Raw genomic sequence first — 15958 nt, 5'->3', positions numbered from 1 at the left:
AAAATTCGGGAATTTTCACGTCATGGATTAAATCATTAACATTTAAGTAAATAAAAAAGAAAAGAAAAGAAAAGTCGATGGATATTGGTGAGGGGATTTGATATAAAAGAAAGAGCGAGCTTGGGGCACGCCGCACGCCCCCGCTGCGCTCCCCCCTCACTCGCTCCCCCGTCGTCGCCTTCGTAAACACGCACGTCCATAACACAGAGAGAGAGAGAGAGACCCACCTTCGCCTTCACCTGCACCTTCACCTTCACCTTCACCTTCCTCCGCTCTGATTTTTTTCTCGCACATGCGATTGATTGGGCGGATTCACAATCGATTCTCGAATTCGTATTTTACTAGTTACTCTTTTAATAATTTGCGTGCGCGTCTCTCGCTCCCACGTTCCCATTACGCCCACCCTCCCCAGTTTGAGCTTTGTACCTCCTCGTGAGTTCATGTTGGGCTTTGGGCGCACCGCAATCGCAACCGCCAGCGATCGTTCCTCCCGGCGATGGCAGAGCGGAAGCAGCGGGATGTGGAGGAGCTCTATAGCGCCACGGACCTGATTCAGCAACCTGAGGCATGTAATTCCATTCCCCCATTCCCTTCCATCTCCCGATCAGGTCCCTAATTACTTCCATTCCCCGTCCCGCTCCTCCGACGTATTTTCTCCTCTTTACCTCGATTCCCCTCTTCCATTCCTCTTAAATCTTTGAAAAAAACTTCTGCTTTGGGTCGATTGGTTTTTTTTTTGGGTGCCACGGCAATTAGGGTTTCGCCTCAATAGTTCTGTTTCCTCCCTTCCTCCCTACCTTCGGGTTTCGCTTTTTTCTTTCTTTCTTTTCATTTTCTCTTTTAAAAAGTCCGCGTTTCTACTTCTTTTGTCCTCGCTGATATTGGTGCTCACGAGCTCCTGATGCTCTGATTCTACCAAAGATTGAACAGTATCGAGCTTATTCTTGGAAAATCCTTCAATTGATCTGGATGCTGTCCTTTTTAGATCACACCAGTGTTGAAAGGGCGCTGTCGCATGCAAGGGCCTGGGGACGAGGCCGACACTAATTCTAAAGAGAATTCGGTGGTTAATCAGGTGATTTGCGTTTCGTGTCTTACTTTTGCACCTCCAATTTCGTATTGTGTGTTGCATATTCATGTATTTGTTGAGGTCCAGCGTGGTCCATATGAAATTTGACGCAAATAAATTAGCATCAGCAAGCAAACTAGCTTGAACATATATTCATGGAGGGTATATGTAAGTTCTGGGTATAGGTAACAGGTGGTTTCTCTTCCCTGGACTCTTTTTGAGTCGGCTGAACACTCCGAAGTCCCGTATTAGTTTGAGGACCGCTTTTGAAGTGATGGAGACCCGTCCATAAATGTTCATCACTTGAGTTATCCTGGTGCTTGGCTCACGTGCATCATTTGGGTGGTTATGGTTAGTTGTGGAATCCCCAGTGTAGCCCCTCTAAACTTCCCCAGTATTTTCTTTTCTGCTGCTATACAAGTCGAAAGGGCTTTTGTGTTTCTATGGTGTCTGGTGTGCTAAGTGTGTTAATAATGTGAACCAACCATTAATGGCCATACGTTCAATGGACTGCCTCTCGTCTAGTTCTACCATATTTTGTCCTGGCTTTCAATTCCCCCAATGATGGAAATCGATCGCTTGTAAAGTTCTGTCTACTTTGGGATACACTTCACCTTTCAAGCAAGAAATATGGCATTTCCATGGGAAGTCATGCATAGATTTCTTAAAAAAAGGAGCTTCGCTTGATAAAAGAAAATACTGGATCCAGGAATGGCCATTGATAATAACAGTATACTTATGATTGTATTGTCACGTGTTGTTTTTTTTTGGGTCTTGAAAAATGACTTGTTATTGTTTTGTATGTCTTGTTGAGATGCTGCTTCCTTTGTGGTCTGCCTTTTGTTGTCTATATACAGTTTTACTGATTTAGTGGTTGCAGCAACCCTGAAAATTTAAGTTACTGGTCCCTTCTTGATCTTTGATGGCTCATGCATAGAGTCCTGCCTTTATCTTAATTCTTTTGGTTTGAATTGTAAGGTACCATCTCCAGATGTCCAAGGATTTGGTGGGCCTTCCATGAGTCAGAAGAAAGTCAATACTATAGCAGAGTCTGGTACCTGTAATGTGTGCTCTGCTCCTTGCACATCTTGTATGCATCTTAATCAAGTCCTTATGGGATCCAAAAGGAAGGAATATTCTGATGAAACCTGTCTCGATGGCATAGCCAGCCAGTATTCTGCTAATGACTGTGATGTTTCACGGCCTTTTAGTGGCGCATCAGAACACAGCCCACAAGGCACTGCTGATGAAACAAGTCATCCACAGGGGTTCAATTCTGGGTATTCTTGTGATGATACTAAAAGCAAACCTGCTTCAACTGATGCTTCTGGCGCTTTAGAAGATGTTTTGACAGTACGCAAGTTATTTGACAGGGCAAAGCTTTCTGAAATTTATCTGCCTCCTAAACCATGGTCTAGTTCCGTTGAGATAAATACTGTAAACGAGGATTCCAAGCCAGTGGAAGGCCAAGATGATAATATATCCTGTGTTAGCAGCGGCAACGATCTAAACTCCAGGGTTAATAATGATGATTCCTATCTAGACAGAAAAGTTGCTCCCGCTAGTTCGGTTTCAAGTGGCAATTTGTATCCAGAAGGAACTAGAGTATCAATTCAAGGAGCTGGAAGTGAAAGAGATGATCATGAAATTCCATTAGGAGATGTAAAATCTCTTAATGAAGATAACCAGGTCAAAAAGTTAACTGAAACACTTGAGACCCCTGATGTGCCGGGCCCTTCACCACGACCTCTGCCTGAGGATGAGAGTGAAGGATCGGATATTCTGGAGCAGGATGTAAGCAATACCACTTCTTTTCTTTTTAAGCAGTGTATTTGAAGTACTAAGCTACTGAGACAATCTTTTCTGTTGTTTGAGTGATATCACCAGAACAAACTTTACTCTGAGCTGTTGGAATCATTTGCTCCTTGTTATGTTATGACTAATTTAGATAATTAGTGGGATGCGAAAATTGTATAACTGGGCTTTCAAATATTTAATGGAGTTGATATGTCTATTGGGTGATAACACAAGGCTTGTGGACACGGCATCCTTATAACTATAATCATGTCACTTTTGTTATTGCTGCCGAATGTGCTGCACTCCTCTCTCTCTCTCTTTCTCTCTCAACCTTTTTTTAGGTGTATGTGGTTGAGAAGTCTGACTGGTTTTCTCTGGGCCCCTTGTGAGTAGGAAAGGGAGAACAAATATAGTTTAGTCATAACTTAGTTTCAAGTAAACTTGTCCTATCAAATGCAAGGAAACAGCTGTAATGTGATTTGGTGCGTCTTCACATGGGAATTGGGAATTTCGTATAAATGCGTTACGAGGACTTATTTTCTGTAAAGAGCACAAAGGATGATGATCATTTTCAAAAGTTTTCTGCTTCCTTCTTCTGTTTTCCTGAACTGATCTTTTTACAATACAGAACCTTCCTTTCTGTCTTTTTATATGAACTTGTGCACGTGTACACACATTTGAAATATAGTTCAAAATTCTCTTTTGGTGGAAATGGCATCTTGTTCATTTTTCTCTCTCTGAAACAGGTCAAAGTTTGCGATATCTGCGGGGATGCAGGTCGGGAGGATCTACTTGCTATATGTAGTAGGTGTAGTGATGGTGCAGAACACACGTAAGTAGTAATAAGTCATTTATAAAGGTTTGGCAGGTTTTGCTTGGTTGTTATGTTTTATTTAATTATGCCACCCTCCAACAACACCAATTTATGAGATTGCTGTTGCATCACTCAGCTATTGCATGCGAGAAATGCTTCAAAAGGTCCCAGAAAGTGACTGGGTGTGTGAAGAATGCAAGTCAGCTGATGAGACTGAAAACCAGAAGCCAGGTAAGGAAAAGTAATGATGAGATAATGAAGTTGAGTGTCTGAAGTGTGAGCAATTCACATTGAGGCTTTGAGCCCAAGAGCTCCTAAAGTTACTCTATTTAAATTTGAATAACTGGTGCAGGTATTGAGGGGAAAACATCGTCTAGAGTCACTTCTGCTTCACAAGTCCCTGATAAAAGTTTTGGTGAAAATATTGAAGTCTCTCCAACTGTTAAAGGACCAGGATCATCAAAGTTGTGTGGCTCTACTAGAAGAGTCACATCATCGCGCGATTCTTGCTTCAAGAATATTGACAAGGGAAAAGCGAAGCTAGCTCGTCAAATGTCATGCATGAATTCTGTTCAAGACTTCCCAGAGGGTGCACGCTCCCCCCTGCCTTCCAACCTTCAATCGAAAGGTACTTTTCATGAAGATGTTTGGACACTTGAGGAGGTGCTTCTTCTGCATCAATCACGATGCTTATTTCTGGCCTTGTTGTTTTCTTTTTCCTAGGTACTTTATTGAAGTCCAAATCATTTAATGCCTTCATTTCGAAGCCAAAAGTTAAAGTAATCGACGAAGGAATGATTCAGAAGCACAAAGGCATAAGGGAGAATGCTTCATTCATTTCAAAGGAAGGGCCTACCAAACCAATAAGCAAATCAATGTCATTCAAACACGCAAATCCAGGCCGCTCAGTTGCTGTTGATGCCAAAGTTAAAATGCTTCCAACTAAACTCACTCATGCTCAGAACCCAAAAGGATCTAAGAATCTCAAAGAAGGGAGCGTGTTTGACAGGACGAGTTTACGTAAGTTAGACCGGAATTCCTCAAGTCTAACAAGGGACAGTTGTACTCCCTCTACACCTAATTCTGATCACAAGCTTACATCTTGTGGGGAACCTTTACAAGGCACACTTCTGAGCAATAACCGAGATCCAAAGCTTGAACAGTCTGATGTTAAATCGGCTATTTTGGTTAAGACTGCTGGTAAGTGCTTAGAAGTTGGTATGTTACAGTATGGAGGAGAGAATTCACTGACTATTTTCTTATTGCATAACTTATTTCTTACTTTGTTGTATAAAGTTGGTTTTGTCTTCAGCAACCTTATTTCTTAAAATTTCACGACTGACTCTTGGTGAAGAAATTATCTGACCCTTCTTTGGTTAGTTGCTGTCGGATCTTCTTCCTCTGATGGAATATAAAATTTTTCTGCAGAGTACAAGTCAAATCAGCTTGATCAGAAGGAAGAACCCTTGACTAGTTCTTCTCGGACTGTCGAGAAACATTGTATTGAAGGCCATGGGCTTCGACAAGATGGGTTATCTCGCTCAAAGGGCTTGACAAATCACACCGACAAAGCCCGGGATTGTACTGTTAGTCGCCCGAAGCAGCCAGTTATAAGTGGCTCAAGAAGCATTTTCTGTCAAAAATGTAAAGAAGTTGGTCATGATACAGAGTCTTGCCCTTGTAGTAGCTTGCAGGTTGGAATGGACGTTTCAATGACCAGAAGCACGAAAGAGGAGATGTACAACAGTAGTAAGATTAAAACTCCCATAACATCTGCTATGCTGAAAAAGCCTGGAATATATAGAAGAAACAAAGGACCTGAGAAATCTGAGGATTTGTCTGTGTCTAACCCCACCCACGTGGATCCCTTATCATTTCCAGACGTCTCTAGGAAAGTTATGTCTGCTGACGGGCCATGTGAAGGGCAGGCAATTCGTCAAAGCTGTACTTCTGATTCCCGCTTGCAGATGATTGGCAATAATGCGATGCAGCTGACTGGGCCACAAATAGGAGCTACTTCCTTAAAAGGAGCGAATTTAGATTTTACTAGGGACTCTGAGGGGAGTTCTTCAAGCAAATTTCCTTGTGCTTCGTTTCTGCAGTCTGCTATTTGCAGGATATCAGTTATTCCAGAGCATGAGTGTATCTGGAAGTATGATGCCTCGAACTTTATCAAATTTGTTATCATTGTCCAAAAGTTAACCTGATATATTTTTTAATTATTTATTTTGTTTTACAGAGGGAGTTTTGAGGTGTGCAGAGGCAGTCAGCAGCCAGATTTTTGTGGAGGACTTCAAGCACATCTGTCTACTTTGGCTTCACCTAGGGTTCTTGAAATGGTGAAGAAGTTCTCAAATAAAATTTTATTGAGCGAAGTACCTCGAATGTGTACCTGGCCAACCCAATTTTATGATTGTGGTGCTCAAGATGATAATATTGCGCTTTACTTTTTTGCTGAGGATCCTGAGAGGTATGCCGCTGACTACCTATTTTTTCGGCTTATGAAATTCTGACGTGATGTACATGTTTTGTTGTCACTGCATGTTTTTCTTATTTGCTTATTGGTGACGACACAGTTATGAGAGGAGCTACAAAGGTCTTTTGGAGAAGATGATCAAGAGTGATTTAGCTTTGAAAGGAAATTTTGATGGTGTTGAACTGCTGATTTTCCCATCCAACCAGCTACCAGAGAAATCCCAGCGTAAGAATCAATTGCTGAGACTCCTATCTCTTAATACTGAGAAAGTTCCAAGTTTACATTTTCTTCCTTTTGCCTGTACCGAAGCGTTTATCCATTAAAAACTGCTATTTTCCGTTTCTTCATCTGTGCTTCCGTGAAGGGTTCCTCTGTTTTTCCTGATCAGCACTGGGAACTTTAATAGTCAGGTTGTTCTGATTTTTGTTCAAGGTTCCGGCGGGAGTATGGGGATTATCTATAGTAGGGCTGGTAATTCGTATTAGTAAGATGTTGGCCTGTTTAATTAAGCTTGTCTAATAATGTCATAGACAGGTTGAAAGGATCGATCCTTGAACAGTTGTTTATAATCCATTTAAAAACGGATTGACCCATCTGTGACAGAGACAATTAAGCTGAATCCGAACATGCTTAACAGGTCATGTAAAAAATTGCCAGCTGTACTGTATGGGATGAAGTTAAAACGAATCTTTATACATGTCATTACATTCAAGTAACACATGGTTTTATTATTGCCAATACTTATGCCACCTACAGCCATTTGGGGGGTGGTAGGGGGAGGCAAAAGAAGGCGCCGGTTCCCTTTTAGCCCACAAAACTCATGGTTGTGTGAATTCAACTATCCCAAACAGAAATGATGGCCCTCCTCTTCCTCATTCACTCCCTAGTCCCTGAGAAAGCCAAAGTGTTATCTTAGGTTCTTTGCATCAACTGGAAAAAAAACTTTTTCAGTTATGCTAGCAACTTTCTTTGAACCGATACGTTTTCCAAATAATTTCGAAATTTTAATCATCAGAGTGAAGTCATGGGAAACAAAATAAGATTGTCCTGAATGAGAAAAATTCTGTAATCGACTGTGCTACTCTTATCATCAACTAGGTTGAGTATTGCACATTCTAGAATGATATCCCATTAGTAGGGGAGGCTTCATCATTACTGCTGTTGAAGTGGCATTTCTTGAATTTTCATAGTTGAGTATGGATAGAAAGTTTAAGCTTTCAGTGTTATGTAATACCCTTAATGTAATGCAGAGATGACCAAAGACTTCTTGTTGACAGGCTGGAACACGTTGTTTTATCTATGGGGTGTTTTCCGGGGAAGAAGTGTTAGTGGTTTAGATCAAGATTCCGTTTTTTCACTGAAGTCAAGTACATCCACTTCGAATGTGGTGCTTCCAGAGAAAGACATTCCTCCTCCCGTTGTATCAACAACTAATAAGCTATCTCTTCCTAAATGTAACGGTGGGAATCTGCCTCCATGTGGTAAATCCTGCAAACTGAGTTCACCCTCTAGAATTCCTTCACTGACGAGTTCTCAAATCACACAATCATCCATGGCCGTGAACGGAATCTGCCGTGCAAAAGACTGTTCAGTTGATAACATGTGTACATGTTTGAAAGAAGTCTCGATTCGGGAAGACAGTGGACACGATTCCTGTAACTTGCATGGCTCTTTTACAAGCAGTGACTGGTCAAAGCAGCAAAAGAAATGTCCTCAAATCTCCCAGGCATGAATCTTCCTTAGAATTTTTTCAGTGCATAACTTTTTATAGGGTTCCTCTGTGTATGCTGCTTTGTGACTAGTCTAGGAGGTTTCTTCTACTCAATAAGATGTTTGATTGCAATCCATGGTTAGTGTTTCCCATAAGAGTTGAATTTGATATTAACTGAGATATTAGTAGGGTAATATAACTAATGGAGTGCATTCGTGAAGAAAATTGGAATCTTGATGGTCCTTTTCGGTATAGGGTTTGCACCTTTTGCTTTGAGTCCTTGTGATCCAAGAGATTCTGAGCCTTTGTCACAAGTAGCATATTTATTGTTTTTTTTGGTCAAAGAATATTTATTATTGACTTGCTTTGTTTTCTGTAAAAAATTGTTACAGCATTTTGTTCCTAGCTTTGTTGCGTTTATTGATATACATGATGTCATCTATGTGAAGTACTGAAATAGCTCTTTTCTTGTTTCTGTTGTTCCATTGCACGGAATAGGTTATGTTGTCGATAATCTTTAATGCTTTTGCAACTATGTTAAAACTGACACTCTGGTGTGAAACTCGTGATATTCAAGTTTAATTGTTTATGCTTTAGAATTTGTAATTGTGAGAGTGTTGACCATTCTCTGGTGATCTTGAGTTTTTTCTCATGGTGCAAATGACATCTGCAACACTTCCTGTAGAATGAGGTTTGTGGTTCAGATGCCGTAGTGCCCATGGAGCTTCAGCATTATGTGAAAACGGGTGCCCATAGTTGTACCAAAGATGATAACATGTTGATGCAGCGGGATACCTCCCTGAACAGACAAGGTTCTTTGTCCCGTTCTTTGCTTGGAGGAATCAGGAATAGCAGGGAGCAAGAAATGCATGGCACAGGAAATGAAGTGAAGCTCGACAAGGTCTTGAAGGAAGAAGACAGGCTCATGGACAGAGGTGCTGCATTAGAGGTAGAACCTATGGCTTTAGATGTGCTCAAGGATCTGCAGCATGAAAAGAAGCGGCGACATTCAGATCTTGTTGAGACAGCCTCACAAACTTCTTCTGGCACTAGTGCAACAGTGGCATGGAATAATGTTATTAGTGAAAATGTTAAAGTAGAGTGTGTGAATAAGAAGCAGAAGACTGATTGTAGTGAAATATACGAGGCTAGTAGGTCTATAGATGCAAATTTGGTAGATGGTTTTGCATCACAGAAAAGTGCGCAGGATTCCAATCTGGCAGTTGTGAAGAAGGTGCATGATGAAGTCTGTGATGAGTCAATCAATTTGGAAAACATTGGAACTGCTGAGAGGTTCTTCTTTCCTGTCGTTGCCAGTCATGCAAAGGACCTGACCTCAGGGGAGAGCTCCATGCCTTGGAAAACACTGCCGTCACCATTTCCGGCTCGATCTCATGATGGGGTACCAAATCTTGACCTTGCTTTGGGAGCAAAAGCAAAATCGTCAAACAAAGGACTTCTGCCCCTTTGGGTTGGTGTGGCAGACAAAAGCGATAGTCATCCAGAGGCGGTGGCTGCCCAGGAAGAGGACCCTGTTTCTGGTTCTCTTTCCTTGTCGCTTTCTTTCCCTTTCCCAGACAGTGACAAAGGATTTAAACCTGTTCCTGAGGCGGAGCAACTGTTGCCTGAATCCCATCATGTGAATACATCCTTGCTCCTTTTTGGGGACTTTTCAGATAAATAACCTTTGGTCCATGCTCATATGGTGTACATTGAATTTTACCCGATGGATGTGCTGGGATTTCATCCATCGTCTGTTGGCTCTCTGAGGAGAAGACCTTATACCATCTGTTGATAACCCACATAGGAGTCACCAATAGCTTTTTCCAAATACTTGCTCTGGTTTTTTTATTTTTATTTTTCAATGTTTCTAGTTTTTACGTTATAGCCTCTCCTCTCCACTGTTTGAGTGCACAGGCACTGCTGTATGTATATAAGGAGTTGAAAGCCGAGACTTGAAGATACTGAGAAATTTTCGGGCTGTAAGTTGGTAATCTTTATTGCCCCTTACTTTCTTTCTCTGATGCTGTCCGGGTTCTCTGAAAACGACAAAGGCACAGCTCGGAAGACGCGTTGGGTTTTTGTTGATCTGGGAATGTTGAAGGTGAGTACCAGTCGGTGAGCTTACTCACCAGGGGGGTCGGCGGGAAACCGTGTCTGCTCTTGGGGTTCCCGTGGGTACCATTTGAGGGGCTTGTACCTTTTCAGCCGCTTCATCAGTTGCGTTTATAAAATAGAATATGGTGGTATCTATGGAGTGCGATTACTACTTGTAACAGAAAACGAAAGAAGGGGAAAAGATGAGGGGGGAGGGTAGGATGAATTTGAACATTCCTTTTTTATGAATCTAAGAAAGTAATCTCATCTGTTGTTTGGAGGAACGGAAGTTATCTACGCTCTCACATCATGATGTCCATATTGACGGGCAAAATGCCTGATGGCTTCAGTGTCAGGTCTCCAATCGGCTATCTGCTAGTATGTTGCTTTGCGCGGCAACGTACATAATTAGTTGTTGCCGTCAGCAATTATGCGGAGAGTTGTTCATAGCCATTGCTGTATACGTTCACTCCCTCTCTCTCTCTCTCTCTCTCGTCCTCCTTTCCTACTTTGTTGTGAGTGTGACCATTGCGGCTTTTGCGCCTGCATCCCTGCCCATGGGAGCTGCCAACAGGGAAAAGTCAAATGTGTGAATGGGCCCCTCCCCTTCTCCAACATGGGCTTGGCTTGATTTGGGATGGGCCTCTAACCAGGCCTTTTGGCCTGTGTTTTTAAATTATTCTTTTTGCTTTCTAACCCACCCTGGTTAGGTTCAGGGTCCTCTGGGAGCTTTTGTGTTACGTTAGTAGTTGGATGGATTGTCAAATATGACCACAAAACAAATTAACAAGTGGTAGGAAAATTACGTGAAACTCAACACCACTCAACTCACGGTGATTACCAAAACGGGAACGGACAAATGAGATGATTTGCCATTATTAATATTATTTATTTATTATGCTGGTCAAACCACAAAATCCCAATGGCAATCTCCGTAAATGTTAAGGATTAGAGAGGGTAATTAAAAATTCCGCTCCCCCTCTCCATCAACAGCCAAAATGCCCTTTCGATATTTCCGCTCCATTTTATCCTCCCTCTTGCTTCCTTCCTTCCTTCCATCTCTCTTCTCTCTCTTCCCTCCCTCTTCTCTGCCTGTGTCGTGGAAATGGCGACCTGTTTCTCTCCACTATCGATCCCCTCCTCCACCTCCTCCGGTAAGCCCTCCTCCTCCTCCTGCTTTTGTTCTTTTTGCCTCTGGTCCTCTTTAACTGCTGCTCCTTTCCTTCACCCTGGTGTAGTGTACAAATTCATCATCACTGATTTCACCTTCACCGAATCGTATCCTCTTCCACCTCCCCCCTTTCTGTTGTATTTCACTCCCCTTTTGCTATATACCTCGTTGCAAATGAAGTATGATCCCGAATTCCTTCTCTTGCTCTCGCCACCGTACGACACTTCGTTTCCTGCTATACACACATCGTTCCTTGTTTCCATCTCAATTTCCTTCCAGCTTCTGTCGGTCGAGTTCCTACTCAACCCTACTGTGGGAAGCCAACGCTTATGTTACATCCCGTCCACGTTTGGCTTATGATTATACAGGTTCATGAAGAATGATCCTCAAGCTCTTGTCCACCGCTTTTTTCCTCCCCACTTACTTTTGGGCCTTATATGATTTGGCCCCCCTGCTTTGTTGCGACTTTTAACGCTGGGAACCGCTCGTGAGAGCCCCATTAATAAGCGTTGCATGCGGACCATCGCTCAACCCTTATGCCTCTAAATGTCCTGGACAGGAAACTTGCGATAACTTAGGAATACACACGACCAGATACTTGGCGTTAGATCCTCTCGACAAATGCCTTGGCTCGTGAGTTTAGATTCCTGCTGCTATTGGAGATAACTCTATGGCCTTTTGGGTAGTGACTGGTCAGAGAATAACTCATTCAGGCAGCTTGGGCAATTTATATGGTTTAGTCTTCCTTAACAAGTATAGCCTGTAGGTCGGTGTTATTTGCAAAGCTAGCCCAATCCCAGCTGAAGTTTGACTGAAAGTCACTAAAGATCATTAAAATGCTGGTTTTAGGCATGGATTCAGCTGGTCGGGGGCCTATTAGGTTGTCGGAAATGTTACTTGAATGAGATTTTGTTGAGAAAAGGATAGTTAATCTTTAGGCATCAGCTCGAGTGCTTCTTAAACAACAGATGATTTTTCCTAGCCCTCAGGACTAAGAGTTGCGCACTGATTGCATCAGCAATTGGTGGCTGAAATAGTGTATGAACTTTCCTCCACTCGTGAATAGGAAAGTTTCAAGTATGTATAGTCCCAGCCTGCGAGAGATAATACTTCGAAAACAACGAAAGGGATGTCTTCGGCGTAAGTGGAGGATCACTAGTTCTACTAGAAAGGATTCCATAGGGAAATTATTCCTTTGACTATGTTTCTACTCCTAAATTATGAGATGAGGAACGGTTGAACTTTTTATAAGTCTTGGTAGGTTCGAGAATCCTCAATCATATAGCTGCCTATTAAATCTTGATAAGAATGCTATTAGTTTGAACATTGTCACATTGCCTGCATGCTGGCTGGTTATAAGTGCAGTTGATCCTGGGTATCGTGTGTAAATTTCATGTGATGTTGCTTCAGTTAATATTGCTCTGCTTCATAATGTAATTTTAGATTAGATTGAGCTTCTTCCTTTTGTGCTTTTGTCAAATTAGGTTTTCTGAGGATATCATGGTTATTTCTTCACCGGCTCATTAATTGAGTTCTTTTGTTCCTTTCATCTTATGCTGTTATGTTAACAATGTCGAAGGTGGGTCTCATATGAAGGCTCGTGACCTTGGCTTTCTCAAGTCAACTTCATTGCAGACTGGACCGAGGCTGAATATCCAGAAGAAGTCAAACGAAATTGAAGATAAGAGGCGCTTTTCAGTTCATGCTGAATACCAGTATGTTATCTGAATCGTACAACAATGTGATGGGCACTTGGACGAGTTTTGTGTGATTTATGTGTGGAAAATTATGTGACACAATGCATTTTTACCTTCCTGACAGTGGTACTTACTGGGGTTGTCCTTTTTCTTTAGGGTTAATTCCACGGAAAACCCCAAACCGGTACATCTGTGACAAATTTACCCTGGACTATTTTTTTTATCGCGAAAAACTCCAAACTGGTACACTTGTGACAAATTTACCATTTGTTAAATTGAGTTAATACCATGAAAAATCCCAAATTGGTATACTTATGACAAACAGAGGGTAAAAACCCTAAACCGGTATACTTATGAACTGCCACGTGCCATCAAACTCATCAATTTGATAGTTAAATTTAACGAAAATTAATGTACGGTAAATTTGTCACGGGTGTACTAGTTTGGGGTAAATTTGTCACAAGTGTACTAGCTTGGGGTTTTTTGTGGTCGAAAAAATAGTTTGGGATAAATTTGTCGCAGGTGTACCGGTTTAGGATTTTCCGTGGTATTAATCCTTTTCTTTATAGTGGCATAGTCTTATGATCCTGGTAATTGTCTGATTTTCATGTGCTTAGATTGTCCGTGACTTGTGCTTGTGACTTTTGTGAGTGTCTTTCTTTTTCTTGTCCATTTGAATTATTCTAAGTGATCTGTTACTTTATTTATCTGGTAAACATGCAAAGAATTCTATGAAATCCATGTTCATGGTAACGTGTGTTTGAAGGATGCTTAATTCTTCCAATTTCTTAGGTAGTCTAGACTCTAGAGTATGGACTATCTCAAATATTTAATTGTCATAAGTACTATTAAAATCAACAGGAGTTGCATATTTCAGGCATATAGTATTTATTTCTGAAATTGCTGCAATTATTTAGTAGTTGGCCATGCTCTTCAAGTATACTTTTGTTCTGTCCCCATAAAAAGAAAGCTCTTGCTGAAAGTAGTCTGTGATGGTAGAAACTTTAGGGTTACTTTTTCGGTCTACAAACAATGCAAATTGTGGGTCTTGTTAACGAGTGCCCCATTGCAATTGTTTTCCATACTTGATAAAGGGTGATTTTCATTTTCAATACACGGTGTGCAAATCAGTGTTGCAGGATGTTGCACGAATGTGCAGGATATTGTGCCTCATAATTGTCAGCTCATGAAGTTTGATATAACAGGTTCTGGTTTCTTATGTGATGGGGCCTCCTTTTTCTTAGCGAGGGGAAGTCCCTGTCCTGGACATTATTTGCTTCTAAGCAAGTGATAACAGGCAACAAAATAAGAATAATTTAGACTGTTTAATTCGAACTCGCTTTCTGTGTGCTTTTGCAAGTACGTTGTCACATGAGAATCTCTTCTCGTTAAGCTGGTTCTTAACACGTCCAGTGGCACCCAAAAATTCCCTTTATGCAGAAGTTAAGATATGGGACACCTTTTTAGAGTGGCCTCTGATTCAGTGTTGAATACCATGACACCTTCTAAGTTTGAAGTCTTCATGAACAGAATTCAGCTGTTACGGTTGAGTGACAAACACCATTTTTAGTTTATTCATTTGTTTGTTTGATATTGTTGAGTAGTTTTGTCGACTTTCTCTCTGACATTATCACAACTATGCCTCTTGTTGCGAACATTTGTTTTCCTGATTTATATCATAGTTCCTCTAATGATGCTTTGTGCCCTTTCCTTGTTTTGGCTTGCCATATGGATACTTCCTTTAACATTTCGTCCAAAGAGCTGTATGGAGCTGATCTAGTATGTTCTACTCAAATTTCATGGTGTGCAGTGATGGTGGTAGGGGTGGAGGCAGTGACTTTGTCGCCGGTTTTCTTCTGGGTGGTGCTATTTTCGGAACGTTAGCTTACATTTTTGCTCCGCAGGTAATTAATTCATACTTATCCGGTGCAGTGACTGTAAGTAGTCTTCCAATTTATTCGGGGAGATGAGTTTGACAGCACTGTTCATGAGGAAACCATTGCGGTGCAAAATTTGCCAAATTCTGTGCGATCTGTTCTGCGATATTTATACATAAGCACAAAAAGAGAAACACATGCAGATAATTAGGTTCTGGTTCGAGTATCCTGATTGATAAGATCAAAGTGAAGTCGAGGAACGTGGTGTTTTTTGTCTCTATTTGGTCGTAAGAGAAAAAAGTGAGGTTCTGGAAAGGATGAGTTTGGATGGCAACTACTAATAGTGAGATTTTACCTCATGTCTATTTAGATTAGAAGATCTCTGCTAAATGAAGATGAGTATGGGTTTCGGAGGGCAAAGAGGCCAATATATTATGATGAAGGCTTGGAGGTAATTGTTACAGGGTAACTCCTTAAGGAATATTTTGTACCCCAGATAGGGACATGATAACACTATCTGATTCTGAATGTCCTCTTTCTTGCAAGCAGAAGACCAGGCAGACTCTGAATGCCAAGATCAGCCAACTCAACTCTGCCATTGACAATGTTTCTACTCGTCTGAGGGGTGGGAAGGGTGCGAATAATGCGCCTAATGTCCCAATGGAGACCCATCCAGAAGTTGAAGCTACCCTGTAGATGAATATGCCTCGTCCTTGGACAAGCTTGGTGGATGCGGTGGATGCTTATTTTGGACAAACGAAAGTGGAGAGGAGGTGGGGGTTACGCATGTGGGGCGTTGCTCTGAAGAAGAGCATCTGATCCTACCCGATTTCTGTTAGCCCATTTGGGTATTTGATTTTTCTTGTGGTGAGCCGAGAAAAGAAATAACTGACACGGCCAGCATCTTTGAGTTAGCCAAGACGCGTTGGACCAATACTTGATATGTTTTCTTTTCTTTTCAGCTCGTGGGACTAAAGTAAGAGGTTTGAGTACAAATATCGTTTCTACGTTTCAATAAATAATGTTACAGGCCAGCTGAGTTGCTCTCGTTCGTAACTATGAATCAACAACAATGTTTGTTACAAGCGAGGGAAAAGGCAAATACAAAATTTGCCGGTTGGAGCCCAATGGTTGTTCCACGAAGAAGATAAGATAAGAATGGAAAATGAAAACAGTGCACGTCTGAAAAAATAAAGACTGAATGGTAATTTTCCTTCTTTTATTTTCCGCCGACTAGTTTGGAAAAAGC

The 15958-nt window shown here is 41.4% G+C and overlaps 2 protein-coding genes across 7 annotated transcripts; both read left to right on the top strand.

Annotated features, from left to right (window-relative positions):
• The first annotated feature begins 366 nt into the window (after nt 1-366).
• LOC115742732 lies at nt 367-9891 on the top strand. Of its 2 annotated transcripts, none has more exons than XM_030677185.2 (12): nt 367-565; nt 986-1075; nt 2048-2863; nt 3613-3698; nt 3817-3911; nt 4033-4308; nt 4404-4880; nt 5109-5832; nt 5920-6150; nt 6257-6381; nt 7434-7882; nt 8553-9891. In XM_030677185.2, the coding sequence occupies exons 1-12, from the start codon at nt 497-499 to the stop codon at nt 9549-9551; spliced, it is 4437 nt and encodes a 1478-aa protein (XP_030533045.1). In that variant the 5' UTR covers nt 367-496; the 3' UTR covers nt 9552-9891. The 2 variants fall into 2 exon arrangements, with proteins under 2 accessions (XP_030533045.1, XP_048127519.1); XM_048271562.1 differs by having other exon boundaries at nt 445-608.
• A 540-nt stretch (nt 9892-10431) lies between these two features.
• Nucleotides 10432-15585, top strand: LOC115742764. Of its 5 annotated transcripts, XM_048271605.1 has the most exons (6): nt 10432-10457; nt 11042-11108; nt 12714-12850; nt 14643-14736; nt 15080-15160; nt 15259-15585. In XM_048271605.1, exons 2-6 carry the CDS (start codon nt 11070-11072, stop codon nt 15403-15405), a joined length of 498 nt encoding a protein of 165 aa, XP_048127562.1. In that variant the 5' UTR covers nt 10432-10457; nt 11042-11069; the 3' UTR covers nt 15406-15585. The 5 variants fall into 5 exon arrangements, with proteins under 5 accessions (XP_048127562.1, XP_030533111.1, XP_030533110.1 ...); XM_030677251.2 differs by lacking the exon at nt 10432-10457 and having other exon boundaries at nt 11006-11108; XM_030677250.2 differs by lacking the exon at nt 10432-10457 and having other exon boundaries at nt 11006-11118; nt 12715-12850.
• Nucleotides 15586-15958: the final 373 nt, after the last annotated feature.

This window comes from Rhodamnia argentea, chromosome 10 (assembly GCF_020921035.1).
Source record: "Rhodamnia argentea isolate NSW1041297 chromosome 10, ASM2092103v1, whole genome shotgun sequence".
In the NCBI taxonomy this organism is placed as follows: Eukaryota; Viridiplantae; Streptophyta; class Magnoliopsida; order Myrtales; family Myrtaceae; genus Rhodamnia; species Rhodamnia argentea.
The sequence above is the reverse complement of the archived record's forward strand: the minus strand, read 5'-3'. Positions and strand labels throughout refer to the sequence as shown.